Raw genomic sequence first — 22,067 nt, 5'->3', positions numbered from 1 at the left:
TTATTTACTCATTTTTCTCAGATAAAAATCTCATTATAGGATAAGTTCAGCATTCTCCAACTCTTTCCGACATCATGTGATACTTCCCCCACAGCCAGAGCCAACTGCCTGCTAACACCTGAAACAACAGTGACCTCTCCTCCAGCCAATTAAATAACTCCTGTATGACAACATGGGCTAATAACACAACACAGATAAAATCCACATCATAACCTGTTCAAGGCGAAGGTTGTGGATCTAACCCATTTGTATTATGGTTTATTTTTTAATCTACATTGACCATTATGAGCCGCCAAAGGACGGGACAAGTTGTTTAGACTAGAACGGAATGAGATTTTAATGCCTTTGGGATTACAGCTAATCACTTTTGCGGAAAGACTGCAATAAACAGGTGACACGCGCCTAAACACAACTTGGGGTCCTTTGTAAGGATATGAAAACATTCCTTTTCGAATCAGCAACAACACTCAGTAATGACATCTCTTAACACGGTGGTATTTAAAAAGGCATCAAACTTCCATCTGTTTTCAGAAAAAGCTAAAGGTTTAAGGCCTTTACATGTAAAAGTGAATAATGAGAAAATGTTTCCCATCAGTGCAGCCTTCAGATTTAAGGACTGAAATTTCATTTTACTGTTGCTACGTAATAAGATAAAGGCAGCTGTGGATCGGTGGGGAGCGTGATCGTCCTCCAGTCACATCATAACTTGACCACATGGGCCCGTTTCCCACATTACGTGTTTGACGGGTAAATGCTGATGAGGGAACTTTTTGACTTTATCAGTGTGTTTTTCTGGTTGTAAATGGTGTGATAGCAGCTTTTAAAATGCTTGTTGGTTAAATGTTGATGTCTGAAGTTTTTGTTTACAACTCCATATGGCATGTGTGTGTATGTGTGTGTGTGTTTGTCTTTCTTTAAAGTGGTAATGACATTGATTATTTTACTGAAAATAATATTTAGTTGGTCCTGCTGGATTAACATTCCTCCACAGGTTGTTTGGTGCCTGAACACTTTTAGGAGCCCCTGTTGTTTAGGAGACGATCTAATGCTGCATTTCACCGCCATGTTGCAGGTACACGTGAGAAATAAACAACTTGAAACTTTTTGATGAGGGTAGGGGAGAGAGAGCAGAACTGGACTGGAGGCTGATAGTTTTGTGTGAATGCTGGTCTATGTGGAATAATGACCTTTGGTGATGCCTGCATATGTGTGCAGTATATGAGTTGCGTTGGTCTGGAAGTGTGAAATGAGTGAATGAAAAAAATCTGGTTGCAACAACAACAAATTTAAAAAGCACAAGTCAGGCTTATTAAGACAAAAACTACTAATTATTAATTAGTTTTTATGACCCCAAATAGAAAAGGGACTTTATAAACTGATGAGAAAAAAAAATGGAAATTTTATCAATTAAAAGATTCATGAAAAAAATGTAATTAAAATGTACATTTTATTTATTTATCTAAATAAAAACATGTAAATAAATAATTTATTTAACTTGTCTTAGTATTTTGTAAGCGCTGTCTAACAACAGAGACCTTTTCGTGTAAAAACTGTCGCTCATTTCCATATTTTTTCTTTGTTCTGCTTCGACACCTCCGTTCATAAAACCGTTTTTAATGATCTGGATTGTACTTTTTAGTGGGTTGGGGTCCACGTCCATCTTCACTTTTTGTTCCATAACTTTCGTTACAGGCTAGCGTTTAGCTGAATGTCTTCTTCTGCTTATTGAAGCTCGTCAAACATACTGACTGTTAACGCCACCAAGTGGTGGGAAGCTGAATAACAGTGATATCTACTGTGTCTTCAACTGATAACCTCTATGGTCCTGTGGCCCACAGGTGCAAAACTCAGAGTTTTTGCAGACCCTCCAAGTGGCACTTGAGGACCAGAGCCGGCTCTAGACTTCAGTGAGCCCTAAGCAGAATAACCCCGTCACGCCATGAACAAAATTTTTGGGAAGATGTGAACCTGTAAGTCATTGTATATTGTATGTTAACTTATTCAAAACACTCCTGGAGACCGTATTGTGCTACATTATTGCATATAAAATGCTATTAATTAGGCTCCATTAAGCTGTAATAACATGCATCCCTATTTAAAATAGAAGAGGAAAATATACAACAAAATACCACATGCACACAACTTAGTTATTGAACAATCACTTAACTTAGTTTAAGAGATACTGTATAATCTACCACGTAGCACCAGTAACTAAAGCAGATCTGTTGTGAGGAGTGTGTGACAATGAATTTTTAAAATATAAACTAAATACATTGAGAACTTAATGTAACTTTTAAAGTTAAGTTATATTTTAAAAATAAACATTTTCTCTGAATATTTATTTATTAACTGTTAATCCATTAGTCTGACTTTATCTTTAAATGGACATATATAACATTAAAAATGGCTAATACAACGGTATATTAAATAAATGATCATTTATTCGACTTTAAAAACTTCCAAGTTCATGGATCAATCATGATGTCCTACACCAGATCAGTCTCAGGAGATGATGGGGCTGAAGAACTGGGACCTGACGCTCTAGTCTTGTGTTCCTACGAGCCTCCAGTGTTGCTCTCCTGATGCATGATGTCAGACAGCCCACCGCCAACCCTGAAAACATGCGCCGACACATTTTACAATGTGTTTTGTAAACATCTCCACTGACGCTGTCCAGCTAAGGATGAAAGAGTTTTCGCATTTGAGGACGTGGTGGAGCATCGGGTGCAAAGGACATTTTAAACAGGCGCAGGTATTTTGAGCAGCGCCGGCATGTGGCGTCTGTCTCTAGGCAACCGTGACAGCGCCTACTGAAGCAATAAAATGTCGGGAGATGTTTAACTGTCAAACTAAGAAATAATTCCGTATTTTACGGGATAGTTCGTCAGTCTTCTTTTTTTTTCTTTTGTCTGCCCCCGATGGATAATTCCTCTTCACAAGGAAGCCCATAAAGCACTCAGTGAAACAACTTTCTCCCGTTGGGGGCACCCTAATGGTGTGGGGCCCTAAGCGGTCGCTTAGTCTGCTTAGTGGAAAGCCGGCTCTGTTGAGGCCCAAGCATGGGCCAAGGCCCTATGGTTAAGCACAACATCAAACAGAGCAGAGAGTCAGTGGCCTGCAGCGTTTTAATATTATTGCTTAGCCTCATCTGAGTTTAAGTGGCACCTCTACTGAGGTAGCATCAGATGGTATCAGTTACAAAACAAAATTAAAAACTGAAGAAAAAAACAGCCAAACAATAAAAAAAAAACCTGAGCCGTGCTTAGCATACGCTATTAGCTTGCTGATAACTGAATCAGTGTATACTTAAATAACTATGTAATTATTCAAAATTGGTCCCTTTCCATTCTGCCAAAGAACCGAATTTTATTTTAATACCTTCTTATATTCTCATATTGGCATGCCAGTTGTTCTTTTGTTCCAAAACTGGGACTTGTATAACTAGCTGTATGCTAGAATTGATTCCAAGAGTTAATAATATAAGTTTGTTATGCTTTATTATCCATATGTTTACAGCCTGGATTATCTGGATTTGAGTACAACAAGCTCAGTGTGCTTAACCGTTTAAAAATGCATACGTAAGTCTGTTTTGACGTGAACTCTACTTTTGTTGATGGGTTTTAAAACAGCCAGAATGACTCTCCTTCCTGGCAGCAGACCTCCGAGTGAGATTAGCACAAACATCAACATGCAATTAGAAGTGACACCGAGTCCAAGGAGCTGAAACCTTCACGGAGTGGAACATTCCTGAGCCCACCAGAGAGCGTTGGAGCGAGACCAGAAGGGTGCAGATTACCACCCAGGACTGCTTCTGATGAAAGCTTCTGCTCGTTGGCGTCTGACAAACAGCATGAGAGCTGCACGACGAGTGAAACTGGAAATAGATACGAGCAGGTGTGCCAAATGTGCAAATCAGTTTAGCTAGGAAACAACGTTAAGCAGCAGAAATCACAGATATCTGGCTCAGTGTCTCCACTACAGACGCAGCGCTGCTTTTCAATGGTGCCTCCAGCTGTCATCAACACTGACATAATCTCAGAAATATGTCACATCGCATTTTACCAGCATGCAAGCAAACCTGTAGCCCTACTATGTCAGGCGTGCACACATCCCAGGTTTCTTGTGTGTCTACGTAGTTGCATGTGTGTGCGTGTGTGTGGGAGAGAAAGCAGGGAGAGGCAGAGAGACAGAAAAAAAAGCTAAAAGCAATGAAGAGAGCCGATATAATGAGGCTGTGAGCAGCTGTTGTGCAGCTGTAACATAACAAGCTGGTTGTCCTTGCAGTGAAAAGCAAATTAGCTCAGTTTAACATGATATTGTAAATCTCACTACTGCTGAGTCAAAACATTGTTTCACAGAATGAAAGCAAATTAATTGTTTTAAACAAGGCTTGGGCTAATAAAAGCTGGTATGAATGGGTGTACATGGCCTGTGAGTTGAAAAGAAATGTCAAAGTGTTTTCTTATTTTTAATCTAAACAGGAACATCATGACATGGTACGCAGCTTTGTCCATGCTTTGTCTTCCACTACAGACAGTATCCCTGTCCCTCCTATCCTCTTGTATTTATTAAGTGTGTGAATCTACACTGTTTTAGCAAACTTTTATACAGAGACCTTGTGGATTTTTTTAAATGTATGTTTGAATATCCTTTTGTTAAGTGACAACAGACAGCTACAGATCATAACTCTTGTCAGGAAAAAAAAAAGATTTTTTAAATCTACACTTAAAGTTAATGAACATGTATTTATTTATTAGTCAAGCATGTGGTATACAACTTTTGTTGTAAACTGTCTGCTGGAGGTGTCACAGTGTGGGTCCATTTATGCCTACAGGTGCTGATTCTTTGACCAATTAGCACATCGCAGGTAAAAAAGAAAGAAAGAATACAAAAGAAGAGAAAAAGGCATATGGTACCATGCTAAGTAACGTCAAACTGCCAGAAAGTCAGTTTTATATCATTTTGTATTTATGAAACAATGTTAATTTTTTTCCAACTCTATCAGTTTAAACTGAATTCTAGAAACAGTTATTATAAGATTTTAATTATATCTCAAAATAGTCTTTAAAAATATTTTCATGGTCAACTGTTTGTTCAACTATACAGGAATTAGGAAGATATGATGGCAAAAAACATCATATTTTTAAGTATGTACACTGCCTGGCCACAAAAAAGGTTCATGATCTAATATTTGGTTCTGCCACCTTTAACTTTGATCACAGCAGAACTGGATGTGTCATCATTTCTATAGGCAACTAAGAAAAAACACACACAACATGCTAGTGCAGTTTTAACAACTTGTTATTTGCAGACCTTCTCTATAATGCCAGTGAGTTGGAGCATTTCAGACTTATCTAAAAGAGGTTTTATCTTGTGAGTTCAGAACGCTTAAGAAAAGGAAAAATGCTGCAGCTGAAACGGCCAAATTCTACCAGAAAATATCCCTTTACCATGATCTCTTCATGCCTGTAAAGGTGAAAGAAAAGCTGAGCTTACCCATCATGTTGTAGAGGCTCTGTGGGGCAAACTGTCTTGGCATTTTCTGTATTGCTTCTTTAAACACGGAGAGGGCCTCCTGTGAATGAAACAAACAGAAAAAAGAAGGTGGGGGATGTTTGCATTGGAGGGCGTGTAGATGCTGCCAGAGAACCTGACTCTGGGGTGACTAGTCATTGCTCCAATGCAGCCGGGGCCCTGACAATATGAATACACAGCGTGGAATTGAGGGTCACCGGTTGGGTGGTTCATACAGAGCTGAGTGGAAAGGGTCTATCCTCAGTGTCACGGTTGTTATGAGAACCACAACAGTGTCACTTGCTGACTCTGGTATGTAAAGCGGGTAGGTTCAGCAATTCACCTCCAAGTCCCCCCCAGAGTTTCAGTGGTACAGAGAGCTAAAGCTACTTTACTGCTGAACCAAATGTTGCGGTGAGAGGTCAGAGGAAGTGGGACTGTTCTTGGTCTCCAGCATGCCAACAATTTATAAAGGCTTTTATTGAATCAGCAGCACCGCTGCTTCACTCCTGATTGAATCAGCAGCATCACTACTTATACACAACATAAATGTGCAGCATTGGAAAACCAGTTGCTTTAGCCAGCACTGTAGGTCTTCAGGGGCATGAAATAGAGTGAATTTGTTAGAAACAGCCTGAGGATTATCTGCACAAACACAGCCTCCCCTATGACAGACGCAATTTTGAAAAATGTTCATATTAAAGCAAAGCATTTTCTCAGTTTCCCCCGAAGGCTGCTTGAGCAAATGCCTGCGTTTTATCTCAATTCACAACGGTTTTAAATTTTACTTCTCCTGCAGAATGCAAAACAGCCCTCTTTCAAGTCCCACAGCAGTAATGGGGCTGTTTGCTAGACAAAATATGTTCGCAGGTATGTTTTAAATGCATAAATATGGGACAAAATAAATCTTCTTTTGTGTACATGAACTCAAAATGTAAATGGTATTTTTAGTGAGTGAAATATGAATTATAGAAAACAAACAGCACATTATAATGAGGGACTGTCATCAACCTGTAGTGCCTGTTTTTTTACGGCCTGCTGGGCTCATGTTATTGACAAATAGTATAATAAATTAGCTTTTTCTGCCATGGACTGGTGACCTGTCCAGGGTGTACCTGCCTCTCACCTGTTAAATGCTGGGATAGGCTCCAGCTTACCCGCGACCCGTAATGGACTAAGCAGTATAGATAATGAATGAATGAATGAATGAATGAATGAATGTATTAGCTTTAAAAAAAAACAAAAAACATGCTGACTATTTTAAATCTAATTACTCCAGCTATTTATCAACAGTATGGTTCAGCATAATAACATATTGTGATATGTAGCTAAGGACCATGCAAAGCTAAAAGTGAGATGCATATTTCTGCCTTCGGATTGTTACCTCCTGGTGTCCCTGCTCGTGGAGCAGCTTGCCCAGGTTGTACAAACAGCTGGTGACTGAGCTCTTGTGAGCATGGGGGTCCTTCAGGTTCTCATCTGGGATGTCGGCACATGTGAGAAAAGTGCGCTTCGCCTCATCCATACGACCCTGATTCATCAGGATGATGCCCGTGTTCAGGTAGGCTGCTGTGAAGAAAAACAAGGAATCATGGTAGCTTAGACCACAGGCTGAAAAAGACTCTGTTGTGGTACATTTACTGTAAAAGATCTATGAAGAAATGTGTTAAAGAAAAAAAAATCACTGATTGTAATTAGCTGTTTTACCCATTTTGGAGACCATCAGTCAAACTGTGTGAATGCAAACTTACCAGCAGAGTCCAGGCATAGCATATACACACACACACATATATATATATATATATATAAACACACACACTAGTATATTCATGCACATGTACAACGTGGCCGTAACTGCATTTAACATGGCACCACAACATCTTCAATGCAAGTCTGAGGAAAATTAAAGCAACCATAAACTGTAAGGATCAGAATTTTTTTTTTCTTTAGTTATAAATATAAATCAATCAGATTTGTATCATAATATTTGAACCAAATACCCACAACACATGAACAACTGGAAAAAAGCAGTTTTCATACAGTAAAACTATAATAACAATACAACTAAAACTACCAGTTAAAAATACTTCACAGATGATTATTGGCTCACTTTCCTAATATTTACTTTCTTTAGTTATCGAGAAGCTTCCGGAGATTCAAGCTTGTTTTATTTGACTGGAATTTTATATTTTGGGGCGCCAGGCTTAGTTCACATACATATTTCTGTTGATGTTTTTTTAATCAATAGTTGCATTTATTTATGAAGCTACTCTTTATTCTAGGTATATTTAAATCCACAGGGACCAGTAATTGACTATATGTGATATGTTAAGTGAGATTGTTTTTCAGCAGGATTCTTGTAGCTGCATCTTAATAAAATAAAACCATCAATGAGCAAACAAGTCCCTGAGAGATGCCTCGAAGCCACAGAGAGCAGAGCTGCTGAAATGATGAGCATCATTTGTGTATGAATGAACTTCTTGTTGCTTTTCAAGCTTTCCTGTAAGCTTGACATCTGCATGTGCTCTGACGGATCCTCGGGCACCTTTCTGACTTCTTGAGTGGTCAAAGATAAGACCTTAGAATCATTGCAAAGCTGGAGAGTAATTAGTCTCTGTGGAGTTTCCTCTCTAAACAACTCCCCATCAAGTCCGGTTGTTGGAATAAATTAACTTGATAAAGCCGATCAATGTGGAAGGCTCTTCAAGATGCTGACATCTAATGAGGTTAGTTGGGTTCTTTTCCATCGTTTAAATGATCTTCCTCCTTTTTCTGTTTGAAAGCTCCTAACACACCTCAAACCTATCTGTCCTGTAATCTTTTTGTATAAAAATACTTAATAGACAATTATTTTCTATTGTTATGATCTGCAACAAACCAGAGACAGTTAAATAAAACAGAGACTAAAGCAACTCTCTTTCAACTTCATCACTCTCCTGCACTGATGTCTGCATGCAAAGACAAGTCAGTGGAGCTTTATTACAAAACAAGTTCTGTATTGAATAAAAATCCAACAGTTAGCTCACAATTAGGCAGTGAGTAATGGTTCAACCTTGAGAAAAACCACTAACTGTCACATTATCATTCTGGCTTCAAAATGTCTGCTATTTCGGGTAATTAATTAACCCTCTTATCAGTTATAACAGACTGGATAATTGCTTGCTGAATGAGAATTTTCCAGTCTAATCATGAGCTTGATTAGAGGTATAATTAATTTGGGAAGAAAAAAAGAGAGATTTAGGTTTATCTGTTAATCTGTCATTGATTGATGGTTGGAACAAATGTGAGCATTTTGTAAAATCAGGGAGGGAACAAGCAGAAGATTACAAAGCACATAAGGTTTGATAGGACTGTCATGTCCGTCAGCACCCTCACTGGAGTCTTTTTTATTTATTTTATGCTCAAAAGATTCTGGGTCCCCAACATAACATAGAGATTAAACACAATTTAAAGCCAAATAAGGGGCTTAATAAGATCTTACACACAGCTAGCTAATTTAAGACATGTAAGCAAAGCACCACAAACATGAAGTGGTGATCTCCATCTGCAAGCCTCACCAGAAATGATATGCATCATATATCAGACTGATAAGCCCACGCACCATCTAAAGACTGTTGCAACAGCACTGCAATGTCAGTCAGGATGCAGAGAGGCATAACAATGAGGACATCATGCCAAGGGAGAAACAAAGAGTGAGACACACCAAAAAGTGAAAGAAAGAAGTAAATATAGTGAATGTAGGGGGAATGAAATAAATGTGGTCTGAATTCAAAGTGAATGACATTGTGCATCTGCTTGATCTGTTGACATAACTGGGCTTTAGAAGTCAGTCACACAGCTGTGCTTGAAAGTTTAATTCAGCCGTAGTATACCCGCTGCCCTTTGCGATCCATTTCTTTCCCTTCACATAACCACAGCCTTTGTTCACTGTTGCCTGGACACAGCACAGCCATAACCACAAGAGCTGGAGATTGTCAATAAAAAAGAAAAGCTGTACTTACAAGCCAGAGTTGGCCGACTCCCAATGGCCAACTTATAGTAGTGGAGCGCCTCTGAAAACTTGTTGCTCTCCTGTAGCAGCAGACCTCTGGAGGAAACAAAAAGAATGGCAGTTGTGGCAGTTTGGAGCTCAAAAGAAGAGGCGTTAGAAGTTAAAAGCCTTTGTTGGGATCACACAAGAACACAGGCAGCTGATAAAAGTGGGAGCAAGATTTTCTAAACCCGACATATGAACAGGCTGTTGGTGTTGGCTGATGTTTCGTGTTTTTCTCTTAGACTGAAACTGCATCATTAATACTGCTGTCAGGCTGACGACACTCTGGGGAATAGAAGACAAGAGTCCACTTCCTCTGAGAGGCCAGTTCTGATCAATGTGTGGGAGTGTCCGACTGGCCATGCACATTACTAAAAACCTGAAACGTCTAAATAGAAGCTGACATAAATAACAAAATCAGATGCAAACTAACCTTATAATAAAGAAAAAATCAAAGAGTACAGAGATATGATAGAAAAGAGTGAACTCACAGGTTATACAGCATGTCAGCCATGTTGCTGCGGTAGTAGAGCGCGTTTCTGTAAGCCTGTTCGGCTTTCTCCATCTCTCCCTGGCTTTTCAACACATTTCCAAGGTTTCCCCACGCTGAGAGGTCAGAAGAGGAAAAGGATGACCAAACAATAAAATAAGTAGAAAAGAATTATGGCAACCACCTTTAATCACATCGTTCTGTTTCAGACGCTTAAAAAGCTTGTGAATTATAGCAGCAGGACGGAACATTTCTGGACTGGGTAATAATTGTCTTTTGTTACTCACGGCCTCACGCTGACTTGGGTTCAGTACTGTTAACCTCTAAAGAGGATGCAGTTCTGCTACAGCTGGTATTGTAAGACAGAGAGACGGCGCAACAGGGGAGCTTTATGCATAACCACCAGTGTTTCCTGTGAGATTGTGCTTAAAAAGAAGACCACCACTGTGCCACTGAAGAGCTAAAGGAGTTAGTGTTTAACGGCACAGTGCAGTAAGGGACAGATGATGTAAGGTTGCTGGGAGCTTTTATAATAATAATAATAATAATGGATTAGATTTATATAGCGCTTTTCAAGGCACCCAAAGCGCTTTACATTGTGTGAATCCATTATTCATCCACTCCTCACTCATACCTGGTGATGGTAAACTACGTGTGTAGCCACAGCTGCCCTGGGGCAAGCTGACGGAAACGTGGCTGCCAGTCTGCGCCTACGGCCTCTCCGACCATCACCGAACATTCATCCACACATTCATACACCAGCGATGCCAACACTGGAGGCAAGGAGGGTTAAGTGTCTTGCCCAAGGACACAACGACAGATGACTGCGGGAGCGGGAATCGAACCGCCGACCTTCCGATCATTGGACGACCTGCTCTACCGCCTGAGCCACTGCCGCCCCATTCCTACATGCCTGTGCTGATACAGTGAGCGGGAAAGTATATTCAGAGGAAACTAAAAAAACAAATTCATTGGATGTAAAGTAGTAGTGGTAGTAGAAGTATGACAGATGCTCAGGCTTTGAGATGCATTTATGGTGCATTAGCTTCTGCATCCTAACTTATCACATTTGAAAAGTAGATACAATCCTGGTGCATGGTTCTTTTGTTGAGAGGTGTTTACAGAACAAAAGTATGAAGTCTGGCTTTGAGCAACGTGTTTTTGAACCTGAGTCTATAGAACCTCATTATAATATTCACATTAAATCGAACTTTATTTATAAAGCACTTTTCATGTGCAATAGCAGCACAAAATGTTTTACATAATAAAAATAACAGTTTCAACAACAAAGAGAAGCTCTAGAATTCAAGCTTCTTTCATTCAATGGTGCATTTACTGTATGAGATTTTATATTAGAAAGTTGTTTTGCATCTTGAAAAATTTCCCCAGATCTGACACTCCAGCGAGCGTGTGCATCTAAAGTTGTGCTCTTTTCAAATCTCATATTAGCTGTATTGAATGTGAGGTGGGGACATTGCTTCCACTGTGTTGGCCTGCCAAAACAAACAGCTGTCACGCCTCAGCTTCGCCACAGAATCTGAAAGGGAAATTAGCTAAACTCAATGTGTCCTTCTGTTGCTTTGTGAGGCCCCTTCCCTGTTTCTTGTCTCAGCAGCTTGGCGAACCTTCCCTTGGACGGGAATCTGTGTGATGACCTTGAATGTGAATGCTTTTGAATATTTGATCTCACAGTGAAAGTGCCAATCAGAGACGGGAGAAGGTGCCCTTGCAAATGAAACAGGGCATGTGGTGTCATTAAACACTGCATGCTGGGTATGGAAAACAAAGAAAAGTGGTACCAAGTCTTGCAACCCTGTCATATTCTTTTGGAATTGTAGTGGTTTTAGGAAGGCTGTAGATTCAACAAATTCCAAATCTAGAGACTTGCTCTTACCTTTAGCAGGATTGACATAAATCCCTGACCTGTAGAGCATCTCTTCATTCTTCCAGTCCTGGTTCCTCAAAACGGTTTTCACACTGAAAAATAGGACCAGGGCTGCACTACAGCACAACAATGCTGTCCTGGAGGACCTGCGTTGCAGTCGGATGCACAGGGACCTGAGCCCCACGGCTACCAGCAGGCAAAAGCCCATGCTTGGGATGTACAGTACTCGCTCTGCTATCACAAATCCCACATAGAAAAACAAGTTTGTGGCAGGTAGAAAAGGGATGGCCAAAAGGCCGAGGGAGAACACCACAACATGTTCAGTGGTAGGCAGTGGAGTCCAGATCTCACAGTGCTTTTTGGTACCGTTTTGTGGGAAATTAAGGTAAGAATCCATGTGAGAGTTGCTCACATTTTCATGGTTGCTACAGTGGTTACTGTGTCCATTACTGTTCCCATTTCTACCGTTAACACAAATATGAGCTTTTCCGTTAGTGTCCTTGCTCCTGACTGTGTGATGTGTCCACAGACCAAACCATGTGAGCAATAGCAACCCAAGGTAGAAGAGAACAGTGTGAAAGTTCCTCCAGTCAGAAAATGTCCTGATTAAAGGCAAGGCATCCATTGACCAATCAAAACTGAGTCTATCTGGGCAGAGGAGGAGCCAAAAGTTGATGGCAGGTAGGTAGAAAAAGGTTAGCGTCCTGGTGAGGACTGAGGAGGAGTCAGCCGCTGGGTTGTCGGAGTTGGAGAAGTTTGGGGGTTTGTTGCCCATCCAGTAGAAGCGGCAGGCCAGTAAGATGACTCCCCACGCCGCCAGCAGAAACACGTTCAGCAGCAGCTGGATGTTCTTTCTCTGCAAGGCAAATAAAACACAGGAGCAAAGATTCTGTCAAACCTGCACATTTCCATTGATTCATACAGGTGATTGTCAGGTCTTACATCATTTTGTGGCCCAAACATTAAACTACAGCTGCATAAATAATAATATCAGAAACTAAATGAGCAGTTAATGAGAAAAAGTTACGATCTGGTTGCTGCAAACTTTTCTGGAAACTTACAACTGGGACAAGTCAGTTTAAGTCCACCTGCTTCTTTAAAAACAAAACACACACACACACACACACAAAACCAAATGATAAGTTTTGTCTCCCAGAAAGACCAGGAGAAACTCATCTCTAGTAGACTGGGTTAGGGTTAACCCTTACAGGATTACGGTAACTGTCTGTAACAGGACTTCTAAAAAGAAACATCTGCAGCTCATCCAGAATGCATCTGGAGTATAAAACTAGCAGGGCTCTGAGATCCAAGGACTCAGGTCAGCTAGTTCTGACCAGGGTCCAGACCAGAGACCAGGGTCCAGACCAGAGACCAGAGTCCAGACTAAACATGGAGAAGCAGCATTTAGCTGTTATGCTGCGAAAAAGTGGAAGAAACTGCCAGTGGAGATTAAACTTTCACCAAACGGAGACACTTTTAAATCCAAGTCAAAACATTTTCTCATGTTTCTGTGCATAAAATCTACATGCCTCAACTCCACCTTTAGCTCTGCCTCTGTGCTGTAGCCCCGCCTCTACCTAAGTGCCTTAGTGCCTCAGCACTTTGTTGCTGCGATTGCCTCGCCTGTCTGCTGTCATTCAGTCTTAACTTATCTAGACTGTTGCTTGCTTTTAATAGTTTTAATTTAATTATTTTACATGATTTCTTTCTTTTTTTTGCAGTGTCTTAACATGATTTTGTTTCTCTTTATATTCTTTTATGGACTTTTTAATGCTTTTTCTGACCTTGCTGTAATGTATTTAATGTTTTATGTAAAGCACCTTATAATGTCTTGTAATGAAATGTAAAGTACAAAAAAATCTTGCTGTGCTGAAAAATTTTGGGATACTTTCTTAAAAAAAAGAAAAAAAGAAAATGAAAACTGAATCAATTCATTGATTGTTTAAATTAAAGGTGACCTAGCAGAGCTTTCTGTACAAACATTTTCCCTCTAAACCTCATGGCCTGCATAGACGTAGCAAAACAAACACAGCTTTATGATCATCATTCATTATATTATAGACTCAATATTTAAACACTTTCCCAAATGTTGTTTGGAAAATTTCTATAAAGCATGTATAGTGTTTTTGATCATTTATCAGCGAAGCATTGATAAATGATGGGATTTATTTCCCCACACACCTGCTCCAGTGTTAGGACTAAATGAGCTTCTATAACGTGTTTATGTTGTAAATCTAACATAAAAAATAGCAGCAAAACATGCATAACAGTGTCCACTCGGGTCGTCCAGTATTATCTTCAGTGGTGCAGAACAAATATATCAAAAACGGAATATAGAAAGAAAACAATACAGAATCAATATTTCCAGGCATCAAATTTCTAGATGTTTTCTGTCATCTTGTCATTTAAATGAAAAAACAAACAAACAAGGCAACACAGTCTAATGTCACATGACATTAATCCCAGAAGATGTGCCAAAGGGCAGAACTGTGTCTCATCATGAACATAACTGCACCACTGCTTTGGGCTGTGCTATTGATTGGCTCGCATGTCTGCTGTCATTCACAGACTGTATCTATAAAGACAGACATTAACCTCTGGGGACAGCTGGCAACTCCTAATTATTACTGTTAAAGCCAAGATTTGCTGCCTGATGGGGAAATCAGGCCACAAATGCCGCAACAAGACCATTAAAAGAATGCCTCATTGCATCTGCTTCTGTAGCAAAAAATGACTGAAGTGCCATATCCTGTATATCAATACCGGTGTGGAAATTTTACAAGAAAGGATAAAAGGTCAGGTCTGTCACCACCCTGGAGAGATCTGACAATGACCTGCAATGATTTAGTATCTCCAGGGGAAGAGCCAGAACACGCCATGGCTGAGGAAGTTGTTCAGTCGCCTGGCAACAAAAGGTCAACGTTTCAATCCAGATCACTATTTCTCATTAATCTGAGCAAAGGCAGGAAGGGGTTCAGGCATGATCCCTCTGGAAACCCAGGGTGAAATATTAGGCTGAAGATACTAAAGAATATGAAAAGTTATTATCAGTAGATGCTGTTAAACGGCACCTCAGAGTTTATGATAACGGTACTGTTCAGGGATGTGTGTCAACCACAGTGAACACAAGTGCACAGCTAACCACCATAACACAAAACCATGAGGTTTATGCCAAGGAACAGCAATGATCTCGATGCTGAGATGTCAAGTACTAACATCTGCCTGTGAAAGCTTATCGAACTGAAAAAAGAAGAACAGAAACTTTGCTGCCTGCACGATGTAACCCTGAACCTCTGCATCATTTTAATAAGAGACAGAGGAATGCAGCATCTATGTCCCTGCTCTTTGTAGAAACCAGAGAGGTGTGCACATAACAAAATAAACACATCTGCAAGAAGAAGAAACAGATCTATCTCGTGTGCTGAAAAATATTTTGTCTGTACACTTGCCCAGAATTAAATATCCCTCTCGTGTAACGTGGAGCTAGCAGCCAGTAAGCATTCAGCTTTAGCACAGGAAGACTACAACACAAAGTTCTGTTTATGTTGGTTTTTGTACAGATTAAACAAATGAGATATAATGTGTTAATTAGGGACCTGCTGAGTCAACAGAGAGCTGTTTTTCTTTGCCTCATAGCTGCATTGTACTTTATTATTTAATGCACCAACATGAGGGCTGTAGGAATCTTTTGCAAGAAGTCTGAAAATGTCAAACTTTTTGCAGCCAAGTTGCCTTCAGTCTAATTACCAATATTCCAATGATGCTGTTTATAAATGATCAAACATGAACTCATATATTAGGATCATAAACAAATATATGTCATGTGTGTAGAAACCATTAATATGCACGACTGAAACTGAACATCTGACAAAAAGCAGCTATGTAGGGATGAGATATTAGTAGCATTTAAAACCAGTTCTTTAAAATGACCAGTTTAACCAGCTCAAATTTAAAAGCTGTCAGCTGAACTTTAAACCAACTTGAGGGAAGGATGAATAAATGCAGATCATCTTCAGATTTTTCCCAGGTTTTAATCTACACCTTCGATCATTGGCTGGGATCAGAGAAGCCCTGCAGCTACTTTTCAAACTAAGTGGGTGAGCCGAGCTTCTACAAAGAGGTGAGATGGACCGAAGTTGTCTGTGAGGCCCTGTTTTATGTACAGACTTTGCTAAAGAGGGGCTTAGGGAGTGGTGTTAATACTCCTCAGCCCCTGCTCCGGGGAGATCCAAGTCAGATTTACAAGGATCTTCAACAGGCTCTCAAGACAACAGCCTAGTCCAAACAAAAGCTTAAAACACATCACTTCAGTGCTAGCTTATAATACTCTGCAGAAGAGACCAAAAGACAAGTTTTTTTCTACTTTCACTTAAAACATGATGTTAAATGAGCAGGGCCGATTACCAAGCTCCAAACCAGACAACACCCTGACCTCCTCTCTGTAGTTTATGACTCATTTATGCTGTACCTTTGATTCTGCAAACCAATTTTGCTCCTGCTCTGAAGACAACACTGTGTAAAGGGCAAAGGCTTGGCATGTGTGTTTCATTTATGTGTATATACACCTCTAAGAAGCTGAAAGTGCTGCTACTGGTGCTGCTCTGGAACTGCTCCCAAACATACTCATTCATACCTGGCACTGTGACAAACAGATATGTCATCTTGACTCTTCCCAGACTCAGCACACGCTTGTACACCGCCACCTTAAACACCTCCATATGTCAATGCTGCGGCCTGGGGGGGGGGTTCATTTACATTCTTCTGCTGCACTTGCACATTTCCATTTTTCTTTGCAGGACAAAGTCTTAGGGCAGCACTGAAAAACATAAATCTACCTTTTGATTTCACTCCAGTAGATATTTGTAACTTCAATGCTCCCACTCACATCTCACATCATCAAAAAGCTGAATTTCAAATGGAAATGAAAGTGAAGGCAGAAAAAAATGGGCCAAAAGCAAACAGGAAATGTTCCAGAAATGTGCTTGGGGGGGATATATTGCAGAGGGACAACACAAGCCTCATGTCTCTCATCTCTTGAATAAACAAACATGTGAATCTTCCACAGCAGGCCTACAGCTAAAATGTCTACAATTCAAAGGCATAAGTTCATTTAGCAGCCGGCCAATAGCTCCGCGGGTGCAGCAAACCTATTATGCAGGAAAACACAAGCCTTCCAGCTTTGTGTCTTTTGTCAATAATCCAGTTTAGTCTGAAATAAGTGGTTTAGCACAACCTGGTAGGAGGCATGAGGGCAGTGTTTTTTCCTTCTCTTTTGTGTTTCAGGCACAATCAGCTCTGAGCTGAAACAATTAGGGCTTTATAAGGCAGGCATGTGCATTAAATATCCTTGGAGATAAAATGCAAAACAGGCCAATTAAGGGAACACTGTTAGTCCCTGTGACTGCCTTTTTTCTCCCTCTACGTTTTGGTTTGGTTAATTTGAGTGAGAAGAAAACTATCTGAATGGCTTTATTTTATTTTATTTATTTATTTTTTGTAAGGGAAGGTTTGCAGAAAAATTGAGGAAAGAGAAATTGAGTTCATTTGAAGAAAGCGTTTGAGGTAGATGAGAGCTTTTTTATATTATCGGCTGGTGCGTATCATACATGTACCATGTCTAAAACACAACCCAACACATCTAACAAGCTCATCAAAGTGCAAGACCATGACTGACTCACACCAGCGAGCACCTGGGAGAAAATCCTGTGAAAAAGTGGTATGTCTGACCTATCCCCCCTTCTTCATCATTACTGAAATCAATTGTCTGCAGAAGGCCTTTCATCAAGATCCTGCCTTACACTGATAGACTTGTAATGGAAGCGAAAATGAGCTCAGGGTACCAATAACTGAGTATTACCGCCTTCAAAGCCTTCAGATACAGACGCACACGAGAAGCTCTAATTTGGTAAGCACACCAGATTCCCTCAGAAGTCTGCATAAATCTTTTCCACGGGTTTGATGGATGGATATAAACTCTCCTTGTGTCCTTGCTCCTGAACTGCAGGAACAACTAATCATGCCTGAACCACAAATTCACCATCTGTCTGATAGCTTATCAGCTGCTGTGATCCTCTGAGACACTAAAGAACCACTGGGTGTAAAACCTGTTTATTAGCACGCAAAACAAGATAAGAGCCTAATTACTCACTTTCTAACGATGTGATATGGATCAGCAGCAGCTGGAACATCTTCAGAACTGCAATTTCTGAATAGGGTCTCACAACTTGCTCTTTTGGAGAATGTGTGAACTGTTGCTTTTTGTTTTCACATATTTACTTCAGTAGCTTGATGCATGTTCAGGAATAATTCTTTAATAATTAACAAGCAATCTTAGTTCACATCCCATGCAGGCTACAGCAGATGCCTCATGGTGATGCTCCCTTAAGGCCTTGCATTAAAAGAAAAATAAATAAATAAAACTCCCCTCTCATCCCCATGTGGGTTGCCCTTCAAGTTTGGGTCCTCTACCAGAGGCTCAGGAGCCTGAGAGTTCTGCACAATATCTCAACTGTTTCAAGGACTGTGCTTTTCTGAGCAGAGATCTACAATGTTCCTGGAGTCACCCTGCAGGTTTTAGGGCCACGGACCAGAGTAATCTGATTTCCACTTCACTTTGGCCAGGTTTTTTACTTTCTAATACAACCTTAGATATTGTTGTACCTTCTCGTCTGTGGGTAATGTTCTCTTTTATAGATGCACCCACTTTTCTCGGCAGGGTTTCCCATGGGATTATTTGTGGTGGTTTGCTATGTGGACAGAATTCACTGATGTTCCTCGAGGGTTTCAAATGCATGTAAAAGGCAGTCGGGGTGTAACAGAAAACTTTTTATTCACTGTGTATAAATACATGTGGTATACAAAGCAGACTACACATGTAATCTATTTCTCAAGTGTAATGTGTTTCAAATTTATCTACTAAATTTAGCAAATATTTGTCACTTTACCCTAAATGTAATATTACAATGAAAACAACATTTAACTGTAAACAAACAAAAACACATGTGCTGTCAGTGGCTAGCTAGCAGCTATCTATGCTAACACATGGATGGTGTAGCAATATGCAAACAAACTGTAATCATTCACTATTTTCAATATTTGGACAACAAAGCTTAAGTTATAACAGTTTATATGTATATTATATAGCTAAAGACAAGGCAGATTTTATTCAAGCTGAAGAAACTGTTTGCACTTGTTTCCAGACTTTATGCTACGCTTGGCTAACTTTGGACAGCTGGGTGCGCAGACATGCTAACAAGACAAATAAAAAAAAGAGAAAATACTTACAAATTGTTTTATTATATTTATTTTTCAAATAGAAAAGAAAAAACTGGAAATTCTGTTACGTGTTACATAAAATATGTCACATAGACCTAAGCATGTGGGAGGGACTGCATCTCCCTGACAAATAAAATGATGATCTTAAAGATCATCAGTGTGACTGACTGCCTGTGCCTTTGGGTGGGGGTGGGGGTGCCTCTGGTCAGGTCCAGCAAGATTACATAAATTCCATAATTCAAAATAATAAAATAAAATAAAATAAAATAAAATAAAATAAAATAAAATAATCAAGAGGAGCCTTATACCTATAAAGCTCCTCTTGACAAACATAGCAGCCAGACCATCATTCTGCTGCCACCATGTTGGATAGGACAAGTTAAGGAAAAAAAAAGAAATTATTTGTAAATATTTTTATAATTAAATCGCTATGTGAACATATTTCATATTTGTATATAATTTTTCTCCTGTAAAAATAGATTATATAACAATTTGTGAGAATTTGTGGCTTTATCTTTTTGTATTGAGATTTTTTGTCGTGTCATGGAATCGAACAGCTGATATTAGCAAAAAAACAGGGTGGCAACATTTTTTTTCTAATGCTTTACAAGAAAACTTACAGAGTGAGTTTGTAATGTAAAGCAAAATATTAAAAATGTACTCGGATAGTAGGTAAGATTGAAGAAGACAGAAAGAGTTTCAACACATTTTTCATACTGAATTTTGCAGGATTTTCTGAATGTACAGGCTGCAGCTAATCTAACTATATCCCTTCGAGACGTTAAGTAAATGAAAACTGTCAACATTTTAGAATAGATGATTGTGCAGCTCTACTTTCTTTGCAGCGTTTACCTAAAGTCAAGGGAACCACTGCTGGGCGGAGGACCACATGAAGGGAGAGGTCACAGAGTCAAACCCCAAAGCGGACCCTCCTCGAACGGCTCATGATCAAAGCTTTTAACCCGTATGAACCCATCTTAAAACCTCCAGAGTCAGCTTGACTGGCTGGCGGTTACTCAGAGCACAACGATGAGCGAAGATCCACCTCAAAAACTGCAGAGTCCTGAAAAAGAGGCAGTTATGAGCAGGAATTTGCTGAAGTTAAAAACTGGGTTTTAAAGACTTTTAAAGACACTACAAATGGAAGAATTAAATACATATAATCCCTAAGTTCAAGTGAAGGAGACATGAGACCACAAAGGAGGCGAAAGGAGAAAATTTTAATATTGAACTACGACTCATCTCAAAAGTCCCCCCGTGGAAAACAGCAGAACTGACATCTAAATGTACACGAAGAAAGCAAATAAATCTGAGAGAAACTTTCCAACCAAGATGTTGTAGAACATGCCAGCTCATGCTGTCTTGGTCAGCTTTTATTAACCATAATCACTGAACCAACATGGGATTCATTTCTTTCAAAACCTTCACTCAGTGTTCCAGCTCGCCTCTCTGCTTCACTTAAACTCTGAAAACACTCATTTCAGACGTCATCTTCTCATCCTTAAACCAGATGACCTTCATTAAGTAGTCAGAAGGGGCTTTCCTCCTATATGTGCCATAATTGGAGCACATTTATTCTGTCATCTGTTGCAATCAGACATCTATAGAAACGACATAAGAAAAAGAGACATCTGTGTTCAGGATGCGCATGTCTGTCTGGTTGAGCATTTAAGGAGTAAAACGTTGTGGGTGGGACAGATTAAGTAGAGCCTGACAAAAATAATCGTGCAAATCATGGAAAATCCTTGCCAATTTTGCCAAATTCTAAGTCAAACTTAAGTTTATAAACTGTGAACAAAAGCAGCAAAACTTCCCACCATCAGCAAGCAGCTGGTGTAGCAGCTGAACTTCATCACCACAAACTGAATTCACTGAATCAAAGTGGCAAGAAAATAGTTGATCTGAGGTTTTGCTGACTCCCACGGCTTACGGCAAAGTCAAACATCAGTATTCACCAAACAACTCCAAATTTATCTTCATTATATCTCAGAGAAATCTAGAGCCACATTCTCAAAAAACAAATGGCTCTAACAAGCCAAATGTTAAGAATATAATGACAATGGAAAACCAAAGTCACCTCAAACCCTTAACATTTCACAGGATATTTATTGAGTGAAGCCACAGTAATGGTTTGAAAAATAAACCTAGTGTTCCTGATTTCTGCTCTTTCATTTCCCATATTTATTTGGACTGTGAAGGCCAACGAGACTGTGTGACCACGAGTGCAAATTTGCTATGAAAAAAATGTGGATTTAAGCCTGAAAAGGGATGAGTTTTTGGTCAGAGCAAAGCCAAACTACCAAGATAATAAAAAATAAATAGAAAAAAATCAAATACTGTTTCAGTGATATGTTGCCAATGGTGTCCAAGCTAAATTTGCCCTGTACACGCATGGATTCAGAGTCATTACTACGCATTTGGGAGATTAAAGCCGTTGTTCTGCTGTGTTTCCGGAGGCGGTAAGCTCCCACAGTGGGCTAGCCCATGCATTGATGAAACAAAGCCAGAGCTGAGATCCAAAGCTAAGCAGATGGACTGTCAGAGGGACGCTGCTGCAGAAAATCGCTCCAATTGCATTTTTCCTTCCCTGAACCTCTTTTTGAAAATAGCTCTCTGGTGTGTCATGTTACCGTTGACCACCAGATCCCAGTGACACCATAACATTTGTTGCTGTTTATACTGGCTGGGAACAAGCATGAGAGAAGCTCAGCAAAGGTCCAGAATAAAGATGACTTGTGGTGTGAGATGATGACTTACAGCCAATGCCAAAACCTTAAATATTTCTTTACGGGGAATGAAAGACATTCTGTGGAGTTTATGCTTTTTTTTAATGAAAACAAAAAGACAATGTGGAGAGAAATATGCAACAA

General features: G+C 39.7%; 1 protein-coding gene across 1 annotated transcript in view; it reads right to left on the bottom strand.

Moving 5' to 3' along the window:
• The window catches only part of tmtc2b (transmembrane O-mannosyltransferase targeting cadherins 2b), an 89,112-nt gene that overhangs the window by 18,800 nt on the left and 48,245 nt on the right, over positions 1 to 22,067 (bottom strand). The window contains exons 3-7 of the mRNA XM_041997952.1: positions 11,932 to 12,778; positions 10,039 to 10,153; positions 9,516 to 9,601; positions 6,899 to 7,083; positions 5,497 to 5,575 (exon numbers count right to left, since the gene is read on the bottom strand). Coding sequence (XP_041853886.1) covers positions 5,497 to 5,575; positions 6,899 to 7,083; positions 9,516 to 9,601; positions 10,039 to 10,153; positions 11,932 to 12,778 — 1,312 coding nt within the window. The remainder of the gene's footprint in view (positions 1 to 5,496; positions 5,576 to 6,898; positions 7,084 to 9,515; positions 9,602 to 10,038; positions 10,154 to 11,931; positions 12,779 to 22,067) is intronic.

Source organism: Melanotaenia boesemani, chromosome 10, assembly GCF_017639745.1.
Source record: "Melanotaenia boesemani isolate fMelBoe1 chromosome 10, fMelBoe1.pri, whole genome shotgun sequence".
NCBI classification, from domain to species: Eukaryota; Metazoa; Chordata; class Actinopteri; order Atheriniformes; family Melanotaeniidae; genus Melanotaenia; species Melanotaenia boesemani.
This window is presented reverse-complemented; position numbering and strand designations above follow the sequence as displayed.